At 30.6% G+C, this 16,248-nt stretch overlaps 1 protein-coding gene across 2 annotated transcripts; it reads left to right on the top strand.

The window, feature by feature from the left end:
• LOC18598885 (thioredoxin reductase NTRC) lies at nt 7,973-16,124 on the top strand. 2 transcript variants are annotated; one of them, XM_007028606.2, is made up of 11 exons: nt 7,973-8,083; nt 8,203-8,396; nt 9,473-9,680; nt 9,791-9,896; nt 10,343-10,608; nt 12,165-12,444; nt 13,711-13,818; nt 13,998-14,084; nt 14,203-14,307; nt 15,446-15,576; nt 15,790-16,124. In XM_007028606.2, the coding sequence occupies exons 2-11, from the start codon at nt 8,249-8,251 to the stop codon at nt 15,848-15,850; spliced, it is 1,500 nt and encodes a 499-aa protein (XP_007028668.1). In that variant the 5' UTR covers nt 7,973-8,083; nt 8,203-8,248; the 3' UTR covers nt 15,851-16,124. The 2 variants fall into 2 exon arrangements, with proteins under 2 accessions (XP_007028668.1, XP_017977153.1); XM_018121664.1 differs by lacking the exon at nt 7,973-8,083 and having other exon boundaries at nt 8,126-8,396.

Raw genomic sequence — 16,248 nt, 5'->3', positions numbered from 1 at the left:
ATCCCCAAATAGCCAAATATAGCTTTCAGCATGTCATTTGTGAGCAATGTTAAAGCAAAAATGGTGGTCATGATGATGCTTAACACATAAGAAAACCAATGGAGGCAAATTAAATGTGTTTTTCTTGTAAATAGTATTCAATGTAAAAATATCATAAAAACAAGTATAATATGATCTTAATAAAAATCAACCTAAAATAAAATTTTCATATTATTATCATCATCTCTTTTGTACTTCATGTAAGATCCGTTATTCTTTTTTTTTAATCCAAAATATAACAACTTAGTTTGTACGTCGTGTCATTATTTGTTTTGGCACATCTTTCAACTTATACAAATCTTTATGAGTAAATTCAACATTTTGAATGCCTCCAACTTGAGCTGCAAAAATATTCATCACTTGACATGTTTTGATACTTCTTGCACTTTCATAAATTTTGCTTCACATGCGTTATGATGATTATGTTAAAAACACCTGATTTTCCTTATATCTTTGTTCAAAATGACCCAATTTGCCTAGATGACCTTTTAGGATCACACACCCGTTCCTCAAGCTTTTACCATTTGTTAGCCCTTCGTCTTTTCTTTTAACAAGCAAAATGCTTTCATAACTTCAACTCTATTTTGTCTCCTCTACTAATGCCTTTACGAATACCAAATCCCATGAGAAAGGCATATGTGAAAAATTCAAAAGCATACTTTATTTAAAATAAAATATTAATAAAAGTGTGTAAGAATTATCGTAATAAGTCATATTAAACAATGTAAACATACTTTGAATGAAAATTAACCATTTACAAATGTTAATATAAATGTGTAATAATAATAATAATAATATAAATAGTGAAAAATTAGTCTTTTAAAAATCTTGACGTAAATTTATAAGAATAAATACAAAATCTCATAAACAAAGGTGGAGGGAGAGGCTCGCAGCCATCACTCCTCAGTTTTTAATTTTTTATTTTTATATGTATAAAATTCAAAATATTTAGCTTTACCATTCCTATATAAATTTAATAAGTTGGTTTGGAGGCGTGGTTTAATTTTTTTAGGTTCAAATTTTGGAATTATTTTTTTTCCTTTTTTTTTTCTCTTTTTTTATTTTTCTACTCTTTTTCTCTTTATAAGTATACTAAACATTTTTTTCTCTATTTTTCCTTCTTTTTTTTCCTTTTTGAAAATTTAATGTTAATTTTTTCTTTCTATTTAATATCTATTATGAGGTTTATGTGAAAATCTAATAAAATTGCATTTTCCTTTTTCTCTCTTTTTTTGTTTTTTTTTCTCTTCTTTTTCTTTTTTTTTCTCTTTATAAGTATGCTAAACCCTTTTATTTTTTTTTATTTATCTATGAATTTGAAACCATGAAAGCACGTCGAGTACAACTTACGATGTCTAATGTGAAAATCTAATGCTAATTTTTTTTTGTTTTATATCTATCACGATACTTGATGTGAAAATATAATGTTAATTTTTCTTTTTGCTTTATGTCTATTTATATTGGAGAATCTAAAAACTTATATTTAAACTTTTAATGAAATTTTATGTTATAATTTTATTTTATTTCAAAATGATTAATTTTTTGCTCCGAATTGAATTATTAACATAATCCATTAGCTTGTATGATTACTGTTTAGCTACCTCTCATACAAAATTCTAGATCTACCACTCCTTATAAAATTGAAATAAGTATTGTTAAAATATTGACATAAATTGGTGAGAGTTACGGTAACAATTCATGTCAGACAAAATAAATATGCTTTTAGTGAAAATTAATCATTTACAAATATTAACATAAATGTATGATAATAAGCATAAAAAACGTATAATGAAAATTAACCATTTAAAAATCTTGACGTAAATTTATAAAAATAAACGTATATATTCAAAAAGTTGAAATAAGAATTATTACAATATTGACGTAAATGTGTAAGAGATACTGTAACAATTCATATTAGACAAAATAAACCTACTTTTAGTGAAAATTAAACATTTACAAATGTTAATATAAATTTATTATAATAAGCATAAAAATACTTATAGTGAAAATTAGCCATTTAAACTTTTTGATGTAAACTTAATTATAAGAATAAATGTAAAAATTCATAAAGTTGAAATAATCATTGTTAAAAATATTCACATAAATGTATAAGAGTTACCGTAACAATTCATTTTAAACAAATCAAACATACTATTATTGAAAATTAATCATTTGCAAATGTTAATATAAATGTATAATAATAAGAATAAAAATACTTATAGTCAAAATTAGTCATTTAAAAATCTTGACTTAAATTTACAAGAATAAGCGTAAAAATTCATAAAGTTGAAATAACTATTGTTAAAATATTTACGTAAATATGTAAAAGTTACCATAACAGTTCATATTAGATAAAAGAAACATAATTTTAGTGAAATTAATCCTTTATAGATGTTAATGTAAATGTCTAACAATAAACATAAAAATATTTATAGTGAAAATTAATTATTTAAAATCTTGACATAAATTTATAAGAACAAACGTAAAAAATTCATAAAATTGAAATATACATTGTTAAAATATTAATGTAAATTGATAAAAGTTACGGTAACAAATGGGACCATTGCAACAAAGGGAATATGGATTGTGCTAACTTGAATTGAGGAATCGTTGTAGCATGGAGATGATAGAAACGTTGCCATAGAGGTGGACGCTTGCAATGGATGATAAACTGTATATAGATTAATAGTGCTTTGTTTTTATGATTGCTAGATATCCCCAAGTCTAGCAATAATGAGTTATATTGGGGTTTTCTTTGTTCTATTTTCTATAACTCGCTATTAAGCTCTATCTCCTTGCTTATGGTTATTTGGCTATAATAAATGCTTATCTTTCACACAAAAAAAAAAAGTGATATTAATAAAGTAAACATAATTTTAGTGAAAAATAACCATATATAAATGTTAACGTAAATATATAATAATAAGGTTCTTACCAAGTTACCGGTTAATAGATCGAGACCATTACTATATGATATGGTGGGATCTTTCCAAAGCAGTTTCCTTCCTGGTCGGAGTACCAGTGATAATATCTTGATTACCTAGGAGATGGTACAATTTGTCATGAAAAAGAAGGGGTCGAAAAGGTGATATGGTGATGAAAATGTTAAGATGAGTCATGTAACCAATTGGGATTGGTTAATGCTTAATTTCAATCATGCAACAACATCATTTATGTTGAATGATTAAAAGTTTTCTTTTATTAATAAGACATCAATTATAATAAGTTATACGTCTAATTGGATGAAGTCCATGAGATTAATATGCCTTGCAAGAGAACTGTAATGGGTTATAGTTATGAGATCTTTATGCATCAAAGCGTAATCTCAAAATGTTTTGGTCAATATATCATTGAGACTGGATATCAATGATACCTAGAAACTAGTACATTTTATGTTCCTTACTTAAGAAGTAAGCAACTGATCTCATATGTTGAAGTATAGAGATAATTAGAACTAGAATGTAGATGCTTGCCTAAAAGAGTAAGTTCACTGAAGAAGACCCACCATGAGAAGTGCATTTGGTATTTCACTCAAGTGTCTATGCAAATACTTCTCATGTGTCAGTTGTGTAAATACTCCCTAAACTTGAAACACTAAGTTGTTTTATGTGTGAAGTGCTATACTTTGATTTCATTCTTACGGGTGACTAACCAAATATCCTAAAACAAGATACTTTCGGGTATAACATGAAGCATGTGAAGGCAAATGAGTGGTCAATATAGGAATCATCACCTCAAGTGATGCAAGGAACATATCCTTACTGTTCTTGGTTGATAGTAGCTTATTCAAGTCTTTGGCCAAGGCAACTTGAAGATTATGAAAGAAGTTTGATAAGTCTTTATAAAACTGACGATCAAACTTTAAAAACGAATATGGAGCTCAATAAGAGTAGATACTGCACCATGCTCTTATCACTTTCGGGATATATGATGAGGGAATGAATTACACTAAATGGTTGATCACTGAAAGGTTAAGTCAAACCATCTTAACTCTTCTAACATTTGAGTGGTCATAATAGATTGTTAGATCTCAATCTTAGTCTATGAACTCTAAGTAGTTAATTTGATTAATGATAAATTTAAAATAGTTTAAATTTATATAATTTTAAGTTTAACTTAAGAATTATATGTTGAGTTCTTTGCCAACATATTAGAGGCCTAATGGGTAACATACTTAAAATGAATGTTGAAAATAAAATGGGAGAGGTGATTAAGTTGGACTTAATCAAATTAGAAGTTATGAGCTTTTCGAGCACTTGATTAAAATTATTTAATTAAGTAGTGCCTAATTAATTAAATTATTTAATTAAATCATTGGGCGTAATTAATTAAAGTGTTTAATTAAGTCATTTGACCTAATTAATCAAAGTATTTAATTAAATCATTTGGCCTAATTAATTAAATTAAACAATTAAGTAATTGAGCTTAATTGATTAAATTTGTTTAATTCAATCATTGGGCTAATTGATTAAAATTGTTTAATTAAATTGTTAGGCTTAATTAATTAAATTGATTAAATTAAGTTATTGGACCTAATTGATTAATTAAACAATTAAGTTAATTAAGCTTTTTAACGACTTAATTAAATTATTTATTCAAATTATTAGATTAATTGGTAATTACAAAATAGTTTTGTAATTAAAGTTTAAAATTAATTCAAAATATAAATACCTTGTTATAACCTCCAGACAAAATGAGAAAAAACGACTGAAAAATTAAGTGAACGACATATTAAAATTCTTTTTACCTTGTCGTTTCTTGTGTGAAGAAAAATAATTTTTCATTCACTTAATTTCTTTTGTGTGTTCAGTCTCACAATTTTATGTGTGGATTATGAGTTTATAAAATTCATCTTTGCTAGCACTTTCATCATTCTAGGAGATAATAATCTGCCGATCTAATAAAATCTTTCAGATTTTCAACAGGAGAGAGTAATGGTGGGTACATCACTGGGTTGGCCTATAGGTTGCTACAAGCCCATTGATTGGTTGATATAGGTGAAGATTACAGGTGGGTGGCAGCTGTTCTGTACTGAAAGAATGAAGTTTTTCATTTGGACGTTGTTTCAAGATTGCCTACATACAAATGTGTTGCGAATGACGAAGGGAATGGCTGATTCAACTTTTTGTGATTGGTTCCAATTGGCAGATGAATCTACTTTACACTTATTCCGAGATTGTCCCTTTGCGAGGAAAATATGAGACTACTGGTTGCAACCAACAAGTGATTTGCATAACTTTTTCAATTATGATTTGGAGAGTTGGTTGTGGCGTAATTGTATGCTGCAGATTAAATTTATTGATGATTGTGTATGGAGCACCCAATTTGTGATGACATTGTGGGAAATTTGGAAAAGTTGGAATAGATGGGTTTTCGATAGTTTGGCGGAATGCCCAGAAGTTGTTTGAAGAGAGGCTCGAATGGCATCTAGAGCAATTATGGAAGTTTTGGGTTGTAAGCAAGCAATGCACAAGACACCGAAGTGGATTAAGTGGCAGCCGCCTGCTTTAGGAAGCTTTTTATGAAATACAGATGGAGCTTATAAGGTTGGCTTAAAACATGCTTCTGCAGGGGGGCTGATTCGTAACTCCAATGGTGAATGCGTGAGAGGCTTTGTTCTCAATATTGGAAGTACGGATAGTTTGCTAGCCAAATTACAGGGCATCTGTGAGGGTCTATTGTTAGCAAGGAGTTTACAAATTAGTTCACTAGTCTTGGAAGTTGATGCGTTAGTTGTTGTTCAGTTTCTCACTGTAGGGTTTGGATCTTCTCACCCTTATGGCCATTGATTCAAGATTGTATTTCGCTGATTCAAGGAGGGTGGGTTACAGAGGTTAGATATATTTGTCGCGAGGGGAATCAATGTGCAGATTTCTTGGCAAATTTGGCCCAAAGTTGTCCTCTAGGCATCACAAGATTGATAAATCCTCTTGAAGAATTGTGTTTTTTCCTTAAGAACGATATGTATCGTCCTTTAACTTTGAGGCACTAATCGAGTCATCCGGCTCTTATGTACAAAAAAAAAAAAAACTACTAGACACACAAATAAGTTCCTAAATTATATCAAAAAAGTTAATTTAATTATTTTTTTATTATATTCAAATAAGTTTTTAAATTTTTATTTTGAATCAAATAAGCCTTCAAACGATGTAATCAACAATTTTTTATACCATATTATCTTCTATGTGGCATGTTTATGTGTCGTTTTGATGATATCAATGTCACACGGTAAATGATGTGGCATAAAAAATTGTTGACCAAGAATTGAATTTTTTCTTTTTCACTCATTCAAATGTTCAAAAATTATTGGTTATAGGGATTTGAAATAATTTTTATAAAAAAAAATCTAATTGCTTTAAATTGATTATCATCATTTCTTAACAGATCACTATATTCTTAATTGAAGCCATCCTTCTTACCAAAAAAACTTTTATTTTCTTCAACATTCACTAAATTCAACATACTTTATAGTTAAAATATCCTCTCCCTATCTACAATTCCTATTCTTCTTCTAAAAATCGTTTTTTTAGATAGTCTTAAATTTTTAAAATTGTGAAAGATGTGAAGAGAGAATCTATTATTATTAGTAAATAAAATTCAATACCATTAGATTTTCCTTACAGATTAATATGTTACGTGGTAGATGACATGACATAAAAAATTATTGAGTATACTGTTAACTAATAAAGTTAGTTAATTATTAGTAAGAGGAGTTTATTTGATTCAAAATAAAAGTTTAGAAGCTTATATGAACGCAATAAAAAGATATTGGCTAAGTGAACTTTTTTTATATAGTTTGAGGACTTATTTAAATATTTAGTCTAAAAACACTTATAATAAATATTAACCTTTTAAGAATCTTAATGTAAGTATATAAAAATAAACATAAAATTTCATAAAGTTGAAATAAAATATTATTAAAATATCAATTAAATATGTAAGAGTTATCGTAACAAATCATGTTAGACAAAGTAAACATATTTTTTAGTGAAAATTAACCATTTACAAATGTTAACGTAAATGTACAATAATAAGAATAAAAATACTTATAGTGAAAATTAAATTTTTAAAAATTTTGACGTAAATTTAAAAGAATAAATGTAAACCTTAATAAGGTTAAAATAAACATAATTAAAACATAGACATAAATGTGCAAGGGTTAGTATAACAATTCATGTTAGACAAATAAACATATTTTTAATAAAAGTTAATTATTTATAAATATTAATGTAGATGCGTAATAAAAAGCATAAAAATACTTATAACGAAAATTAACTTGTTAAAAAGCTTAACGTAAATTTATAAGAATAAATGTAAAAGTTCATAAAATTGAAATAAATATTGTTACAATATTGATGTGAATGTGTAAGCATTCATATTAGACAAAATAAACATATTTTTAATGAAAATTAATGATTTTAAAATACTAAAATAAATGTATAACAATAAAAATAAAAATATTTATAATGAAAATTAACCATTTAAAAGTCATGATGTGAATGTTAATGTTAATGTTAAATAACCTTTAAATATTAATGTTCCTCTTATAATTATATAATAATTATAATGTTAACATCAAATGTTATTATACATTTTATCTATAAATTATAGTATAATATTTAAATATTTCATAATAATGAGTTGAACGTAATTAAAGTAGTTAAATGTAATGTTAATATTAAAAAATAATATTTTTTATATATCAACGTAAAAGAATAAGATTAAAAATTATATAGATATATTGTTTATGTGTTAACCTGTTTAACAGGTTTACTATTATTTGACATTATAGTAAGCTTTATTGTAGGCCTGCCTAAGTTTGGTTTACACTTAATTTGGACGGCAAACTGTCAAGCATATTTCAAAACATAAATCAGTTGAGGAAGCGCAAAAGACAAAGAAAAAGAAAGAAAAAACTAGTTTTGCAAGAGACAAAAGAAAGAAAGAAAGAAAGAAGGGAATAGGGTCCTTATCTGGAAGGCATGAGGCTGGAGATGGATAATCTCGATGACAGCCTTACCCAACAGAAGCGCCTCTCTTAACAGTAATACCAATAACAGGCCCTTTTTCTTTTTGTTTTTCTGATTTTCTCTCTTCTTACATTACATTCTTTTTCTCTCTATTATTTTGTATGGTCTGAAATCGTATGGCTGTTTCTCCCAGGATAGGAATCGGAATCCCTCCCACTCCTTCCGCTCACCGTCTTGCTATGTCCACTCTCTCCAACCCCTTCTTCTTTTTCTACTCTTCTCCTCCACCCACCCTCCGTTTTCACTCGCCCTCCACACGCCCTCGCCCCCTCTCTCTCCGTCCCAAGGCCTCTGCGGCCGCCCCCGTTGAGCCTCCCCCCGTTCCAGGTCGCTCTTTCTTTCTCTGTTTCAGTATTTTATGCTAGTATACTGTGTTTTGTTTGCATTTTCCATCTTCTTTTATTGGATTCTCTTTTTTTTTTCCAAATACTGACTGGCTGGACTGCTAGCTTCATTTATTTATGTATTTTGTTAGGAAATATTGAATTAAGACAGATATCTGATTTTGCCTTAGCTTTTATTTTGCTAAATTAATTCCATATGAAGCTAAAATACTGTGGGTTTGGTTTTTTCTTTTTCTTTTTAAAATTCTACAAGGAATGTGCTTGTAAAATGGTAATGAGCAGTGGCATTGTAATATAACGATACTGAGAAGTGCTAAAGTTACCTCCGGTTCGACAGTCTGACTACCCTTTGGAAATAAATGCCCATAAATTTCCTGTTTCATACCTCCTTATCATTTGCTAGTAATCTGACTGTTCCACAGGTAGAAAAAATAGCATTATCCAACGATGCTAAGGATGAAGTTGAGGTTGTGGTTGGTTGTTACTTGCTTTATATATGAAAGAAAAAACGAGCAAAATGTGCTTATGGATGCAAAGACAAAAATTTTTTGAAAAATTAGAATCTTGACTTTTATGAATCGCAAAATCAAAATCTTAACTTTGTGGGGAATAATATGTAAATCTGTACCATTTGCTTGTATATCAATTAAGTATCATTCACTTGTAAATCTTTGTTTTTGCTTTTTAGCATAAATTTTAAGAAAGAAAAAAAACAAATAGTAGGATTAATACCCAAACTGAGCCTAAGTTTTCAACTGCAATTTGTGACTGGTGTGGGTGTTAATAACTGTTATCGTAATGTGAAGTGCAAAACATGTCCTTTATAATTCTCTCTCTCTCCAAAAAGAAAAAGCACTTTATAATTTTGTAGGACTTTACTTTCTTGAGGTTAAATATCTATAAATGTATAGCATACAACTTTTACTTATGTCATTTAAACGTTTCCTTCAAGCTTAGAATAAAGGGATGTTAAGGGTTATGTTTTTCTTGTTTGTGTCAACAATGTGAGCATAGGAAGTTTGACAGCCTGAGTGATGATTTTTGTGTTTTCTCTTGCAGCTAAATCAGTCGAGAATGTGGTGATCATAGGTTCAGGTCCTGCTGGATATACGGCAGCAATATATGCAGCTCGTGCCAATTTGAAGCCTGTAGTGTTTGAGGGATATCAAGTTGGTGGTGTTCCTGGAGGCCAGTTGATGACTACCACTGAAGTGGAGAACTTTCCTGGTTTTCCTGATGGAATAACTGGTCCAGATTTGATGGATAGGTAGTTCAAAGAAGGGGGAAAGCCAGCCTTTTTTGGTCTGCAATTTTTATTGGCAGCTACTCTTTCAACTAGAATTATAGAACATAGTCTTGATATCATGTTTTGACTAGGATGCGACGACAAGCTGAGCGTTGGGGAGCAGAATTGTTCCAAGAAGATGTGGAACACATTGATGTTAAAAACAATCCATTTACAATACGGAGTAGTGAACGCGAGGTGATGTGAATTTCTTGGATTCTTGTTCTGTTGTTATGTTGAAGCAGTTAAAATTATTTGAATAGTGGATTACCTGAACATATTTCCAATTATTAGATACAATGGCTAGAATCGCATCAGTTGTGGCCAAACATAAAACCTTTCTAGGACTCTAAACTAATTAATTTGTTGGCCGAATGTAATTCTATTTGATGTGATACCAGCCTTTTACTTGGAGCACCATATTTCAGTTGAAAACTTTTGCTTGCTTGTTATGTTGCCCATGTAAGTTAGTTATTCAGTTAGGTGATGCTACCATCTCCGAAAAGAAAAGGAGAATATTAAGTTGTTTATATTTTTTGTTATTCCGATGTTGAACTTTTAAAGACTCGGTATTTATTGGTCTTTGGATGACTTTTTTTTGCGCTTATTGTTTATTTAATTTGTTTCTTAAATTTGAATGTTAGGTTAAGTGTCACAGCATGATTTTTGCCACAGGAGCTACAGCAAAAAGGCTCAGGTTACCCCGTGAAGATGAATTTTGGAGTAGGGGAATTAGTGCTTGTGCAATTTGTGACGGAGCATCACCATTGTTTAAAGGTCAAGTGCTTGGTGTGGTTGGAGGAGGTGATACAGCTACAGAGGAAGCATTGTACTTAACTAAGTATGCTCGTCATGTTCATTTACTTGTTCGTAAAGACCAACTAAGAGCATCGAAAGCAATGCAAGATAGGTGAGTTTGACAAACTCATGTTTTTTTTTTTACAAAAATTTTACGACTGATACTTTACATTGTGCTTTAATAATTGGTTGTTCAAATTTCTTACATGCGTATATAATGGTTATGGAAGGCAGTAATATTCCTGCTTGTGAGATATCTTATCAAAAGCTCTTGACTATTTTTCTTTTTGATAAGCAAAAGCTCATGACTCTTGTTCTTAACTATTTTCATTTTATTCTATTTCTTATAGTGTTATTGAAACTTTAATGCCTATGTGTTTTCTTATTCTTTCTGACCTTTTTCTCTTCATAATCAACCCATATGATGTGCATTTGCTTGCAGAAGTTGTACATGTCAGATGATGTGCAAAGTGACAACTCTACTTTGAATGTTCCCAATTGTCTGTGGACCTTTTTTTTTTTTAATTTTTTGGCTACATCTATGGACCTCATTATCATTGGCAACAGTCCTGAAAATGCAATTAAAGTTCTTAATCTAGATTGTCTGCAAGTGAAAAAAATTACGCAATACTAATCCTTCCCCATTTGCCTGTGCACTTGTCTGTTTCTCTCCAATAATTAGCTTCATCCTTGTGCTCCTCTTTAGCTATGGTTAAGACCGGTTAGAATAGTGAATTTATAAAAGGTTTCTTCTATCTGTGTGAACATTTAGAACAAATGGAGCATGGAGCCATATTATAGTGCGTAGGAGAAGGAAGAAACATGATAGGCTGTTCTTTCTTGAATTTTGTACCAATAGAGGTGATATGTAAATGGAGCAGTCATTGCACATATCCTATAACCTTTAATATGGAAGAATCATTTTAACCTGAAAGTTCTAATTACATTATAAATTGTCATCTAATTTATCTTGGGTTTTTGTATATTTCATTTTTTAAATTGTTTCCCTCCCTTTCAGAAAACTGTCTTTTGGTAGGTATCAACAGTTTGCCCTTTTATCGTTGTGGAAGGGGTGCATCAAAAAAGGTTTTTTTTTTTTTTTTACAAAATTAATTTATCAGCATGAAAGTATCGTACACATTTTTTTTTTTTGTTCAATTGCAATATAAGGTCTCTAGGCTATTGGTTTGTTATGTCAATTATGGTGGGAATACCTCGGTAATATAAAGAAGTTGCTACTATGCTTTTACCATCACCATCATCATAGAAGTTGATGCTATCTCTTACTTTTTCAAATTGTTACCTTCAATTGATTTAGTAAATCCTCTTATAGAAGGTTTCTGCAGTTTTAATTTTTTCACTGCTCTTTTGCTAGTCTAGAACACATCATGTGATTTAATTGAACTATGCCTTTGAAATTTTTATAAAAATTTCATTTTATATTATTTGAAATATCAGGAGTGAATTATCTAGAGGCTTAACGCTTTGCTTTAATGGAACTTGTGGTGAACGTATGCGTTTCACATCACCCTTTTTTCTTTTATTTCAATGGAATTATGTTAGTTGCTTAGCTGTAGCTGAAATTTCTCATGTTGGTTCTAATTTGTATGTCGAGTTTTCAACTCCCTGAATGTTTGTTTAACAGGTTAATTATCGCGAATGTTTCAGAGTTTACAACAATCCAAATATCACATTGCACTTCAATACAGAGACTGTGGATGTTGTTAGCAATATGAAAGGTCAAATGTCGGGCATATTAACCAAAAGAGTTGATTCTGGGGAGGAATCTGTGCTCGAGGCAAAAGGCTTGTTTTATGGTATAGGACATTCGCCAAATAGCCAGCTGCTGCAAGGCCAAGTCAAACTTGACAGCTCAGGGTATGTGCTAGTAGAGGAGGGTAGTGCTAAAACTTCTGTAGAAGGTGTATTTGCAGCAGGAGATGTGCAGGTAATCTCGATGAAATCAATTATTCTATCCTCTATCTTGTATTATCCTTGGGACCAGTCAGCAAATAATGCGTCTCTCAAAGAATTTGAGATTTGTATTCCATGATTGACAGAACTTGTGGCATGGTCACAATAGTGTGCCAGAGTTATACTAATCACACAATGGAAACACTAGTCTTTGGCAATAAATTCTAAGACTTTCAGATGAGCATCTAAAATTCTGGGATTACTCTAGCATCAGTTAAAGTAGGTACATGGAAGGAAACATTAAACCATGGAAAATGATAATGGAATATAACTACTTCAACCATTTAAAATGATAATGCAATTACCCAAACAACACAATTAGCAATGCTGTTATTTGGAAATGAAGCATTTTAAAATGATTTCATTTCAAAATTCCTAATCCAAATGCACCTTAAGATTATGGATGTGTGGAAATAATAGCAACATAAAGTTCTTATTTTTGATAATAGGAAATAATGAGGAATTTGGATCCAATCATAGTCATGTCTATTGATTTGGGGGAATATACCTAGTGTAAATTTCCGTCAAAGAGGTTCCATATCCTGAAATATTAGTTTGACCAAAATGATTGATGCACTTTAAAGTTCTTCTAGAATTCAGATAATTTGGTAACATTGTGTAGAATATCTCAACCGTGTCATCTATTGAAATTGCATTAACTAGCCTCCTTTTATCTTTCTTGGTGGAATGTGCCTGTTTCTGATGTATATGCCTGAGTATAATTGTATTATAGTAGAATTATGGGAAAAAGAAAAAAAAATGAAAAAAGGTATTTTGAGGTGTAGGATGGAGCTTTTGTCATATTTGTTTATGAAACTGTGATTTGTAATCTATGTTTCTCTTAGTTAGGTATAAATGTCAGGCATGGGCATTTGTCCAACATGAGCATGTTGAAATTTTTCTAAGGTTTTTTCTTATATTTGGAGGGGTCACCCGGCCATAGCATACCCCCTTTGAGGTGTTGAATCTTTATATGGCCCAAGTACTTAAAGAAAACTGAAGAGTCAAAGCAGCATAGAGTATAACCATGGAAGGTGACATCTTTTCTTTTGACAGTTTCTAAATATGAAAAAGAAAATTAGTCACTTCATTAATGCTTAAGTGCATCCTCTTGTTACAATAAACTAATTTGTACTTGTCTTGCCTCATAAATTCAAACTATCATCAGACTTCACATTTTTGGAAAGTCTATATTATTATTAAATTATCTTGTAGCTTCATTGTCCATTTTATTGAATAGGACCACCAGTGGAGACAAGCCATAACTGCTGCTGGATCTGGATGCATTGCAGCTTTGTCTGTTGAGCGGTACCTAGTTAGCAATAATCTCCTTGTTGAATTTCATCAGGTATGCATCTTTCTAAAAAATGCCAAGTTTGGCTTTTCTTATTAATTTTTGTGAGAAGCTTTTTTTGGTATATGAGGTAGTCTGCCTTCTTTTGTCCAAGTTGTTTATTAACTAAGCTCCTTTGTACTTTATCCCGCACATGCTTTTATTAATCTTCTTCATGAACTTCTATCTTACAGCCTCAAACTGAAGAGGTTAAGAAGGAGCTGACAGATAGAGATGTTCAAGAAGGTTTTGACATTACACTAACAAAACATAAGGGTCAGGTGTGTATGCTTTTAATCATCTTAGATGATGGTTTCTTTTATTTGATTTATCGAATATTCCCATCTTTGGTTTACAATTAGTGTTAGCTCTAAGTCTGTATTCATATATCTACTCCAGTATGCCTTGCGAAAGTTGTATCATGAGAGTCCAAGGCTTATATGCGTATTATATACTGCACCAACTTGTGGTCCATGTCGGACTTTGAAGCCAATTCTTAGCAAGGTAACATTATTTTTAGTTGTGTCAATTTTGCATGCCATTAAAATTCCAGTGTCCAATTAATTCATGTTGGTGGTGAAATCTTTTTAAGTGTGATTGGTATGTGGTTTCATATTTTGAGGGTTACATAGAATAATTCTACTAAGTTTGTGTAAGGGTCTCTGAATCTTTTGATTGGTTGATTATGATGGAAGTTAAAAAATTATATCATATTGCTTCCCAAATGTTTGGCTTGCATCCAGCTGTTAAGGAAAATACTCAGTGCAACCTGGAAGTGGATATTGCGATGTATAAAGATATACTTTCATAAGACATGGGATATATCACTTCACTCAAATGGGCTTGATGTCTTTTCCTTTAGCAAATTCACTTGTGTCATTGTTTTAAGCACTTGTTACATACCTTGTGGGTTCTTCTTAGATGTTCTAATGCATGGATAATCCTTATTCAGTGTTTATGTATCATAATGTCACATTATGAAGCTGTCATTTCTGAGCAGCATGCTGTTTTTAGCTGAGAATATTGACAAATTGACTATGGTAGAAGAATCAATATAAGCTTTGATCTTCAATTCTTAAATATTGTGTAAGTTATGTCAGAATAAAAAGCACTAGGGAAGGAAGAACAGATTACAATTCAAAGAGCATGAAGAACAGTTTTCTCTGAAATTGGTATAGTTAGACCTAAAGCACCTAAATACTAAAAAATACAGTTTTTCATTTCCTTTTAATCATCAATCTTTGCAATTGTTGACATTTTTGCAATACAAGAAATGTAACTCAATCTCTTTGCCATATGATGGAATGGCTATAATTAGAATGTAGTAAGTAATTTGGTATAGCTAACTCTGATGATTATCATCTGTATTTCATCTCAACATGTATCTGAAATGCCTCTATAATTTATTCTTTGGTGGCTATATTAGATGGCATTGAAGCAATATGTTATAGACAGCTCAAAAGTTGGAAAATATTATTTAGTTCTTTCAAGGTATGAACAAAGTGGGGAATTGCATGCTTATTGTATATATTCAGTCATATTTCATGTATTATAGAATGCATCTTTTCTAATGTGCAATTTCTCTTTTATTCAGTGGCTGACTATTGATTTGCTTATCTTTCGCTAAATTTCTCTATTGCAGGTGATTGATGAATTTGATCAGAATGTACATTTTGTTGAAATTGACATTGAGGAAGATCCAGAAATTGCAGAAGCTGCTGGAATTATGGGCACCCCATGCGTGCAATTTTTCAAGAATAAGGAGATGATCAGGTTGGTTAATCTCATTCTTATTAAATTTTTTCCTTGTACGATGCCTGTATTTTATTTATCTTCTGCTATCTATTGGCATATGCAAAATGAACTTGTTCTGAAGTACATTGATGATTAGGGTTGTTGCAAAAGATATGCAGTCACAGATAAAACTATTAGTCCAAGGTTGTTCGTTTTTGCCTACCACCAATTCTTATTATGCTGGTTATGCAGGACTGTGTCAGGGGTCAAAATGAAGAGAGAGTACAGAGAATTCATTGAAGTGAATAAATGAGAGTATTTTACTGCTTGCTATTATATCATCATTTTGTCATTCAATTTTGTTCTGAAAAGTTATTTGAATAATGCTTCAATTTTAAAATGATATCTTGTATTGATCAACTACACTGTAGATTACACATGCAGAGTTGCCAATGCATTGTGACGGTTTTTTGTTCTCCAATCTTGTGCTTCAGTAATATGTATATTTTGCATTCAGTTAGGAATGTTGTTTACAAGGTGGACTACGTGCTCCTGACTAGAATAATTGGCAGCTATTCTGTATTCAATCCTTTCAGTCTTTTATGGAAATTTTTTTTTAACACAGGTTTGTGCATTTGGTCATAGTCATTGAGTTGGATTTCATTGATAGACATGAAAAATATTTGTTATTTCCATAACTTGCATCACTAT

The sequence above is a fragment of the Theobroma cacao genome, chromosome 5, assembly GCF_000208745.1.
Source record: "Theobroma cacao cultivar B97-61/B2 chromosome 5, Criollo_cocoa_genome_V2, whole genome shotgun sequence".
Taxonomy (NCBI): Eukaryota; Viridiplantae; Streptophyta; class Magnoliopsida; order Malvales; family Malvaceae; genus Theobroma; species Theobroma cacao.
Note: the sequence above shows the minus strand (reverse complement) of the source record. Positions and strands in the feature narration are given on the sequence as shown.

What these genes read in the sequence shown, in the direction of transcription:
- LOC18598885 (XM_018121664.1), top strand. Translation starts at nt 8,186, where the DNA reads ATGGCTGTTTCTCCCAGGATAGGAATCGGAATCCCTCCCACTCCTTCC. An exon ending in TACGGAGTAGTGAACGCGAG is followed by an intron (nt 9,897 to 10,342) that starts GTGATGTGAATT and finishes TTTGAATGTTAG; the next exon opens with GTTAAGTGTCACAGCATGAT. An exon ending in TGAAGCCAATTCTTAGCAAG is followed by an intron (nt 14,308 to 15,445) that starts GTAACATTATTT and finishes TCTCTATTGCAG; the next exon opens with GTGATTGATGAATTTGATCA.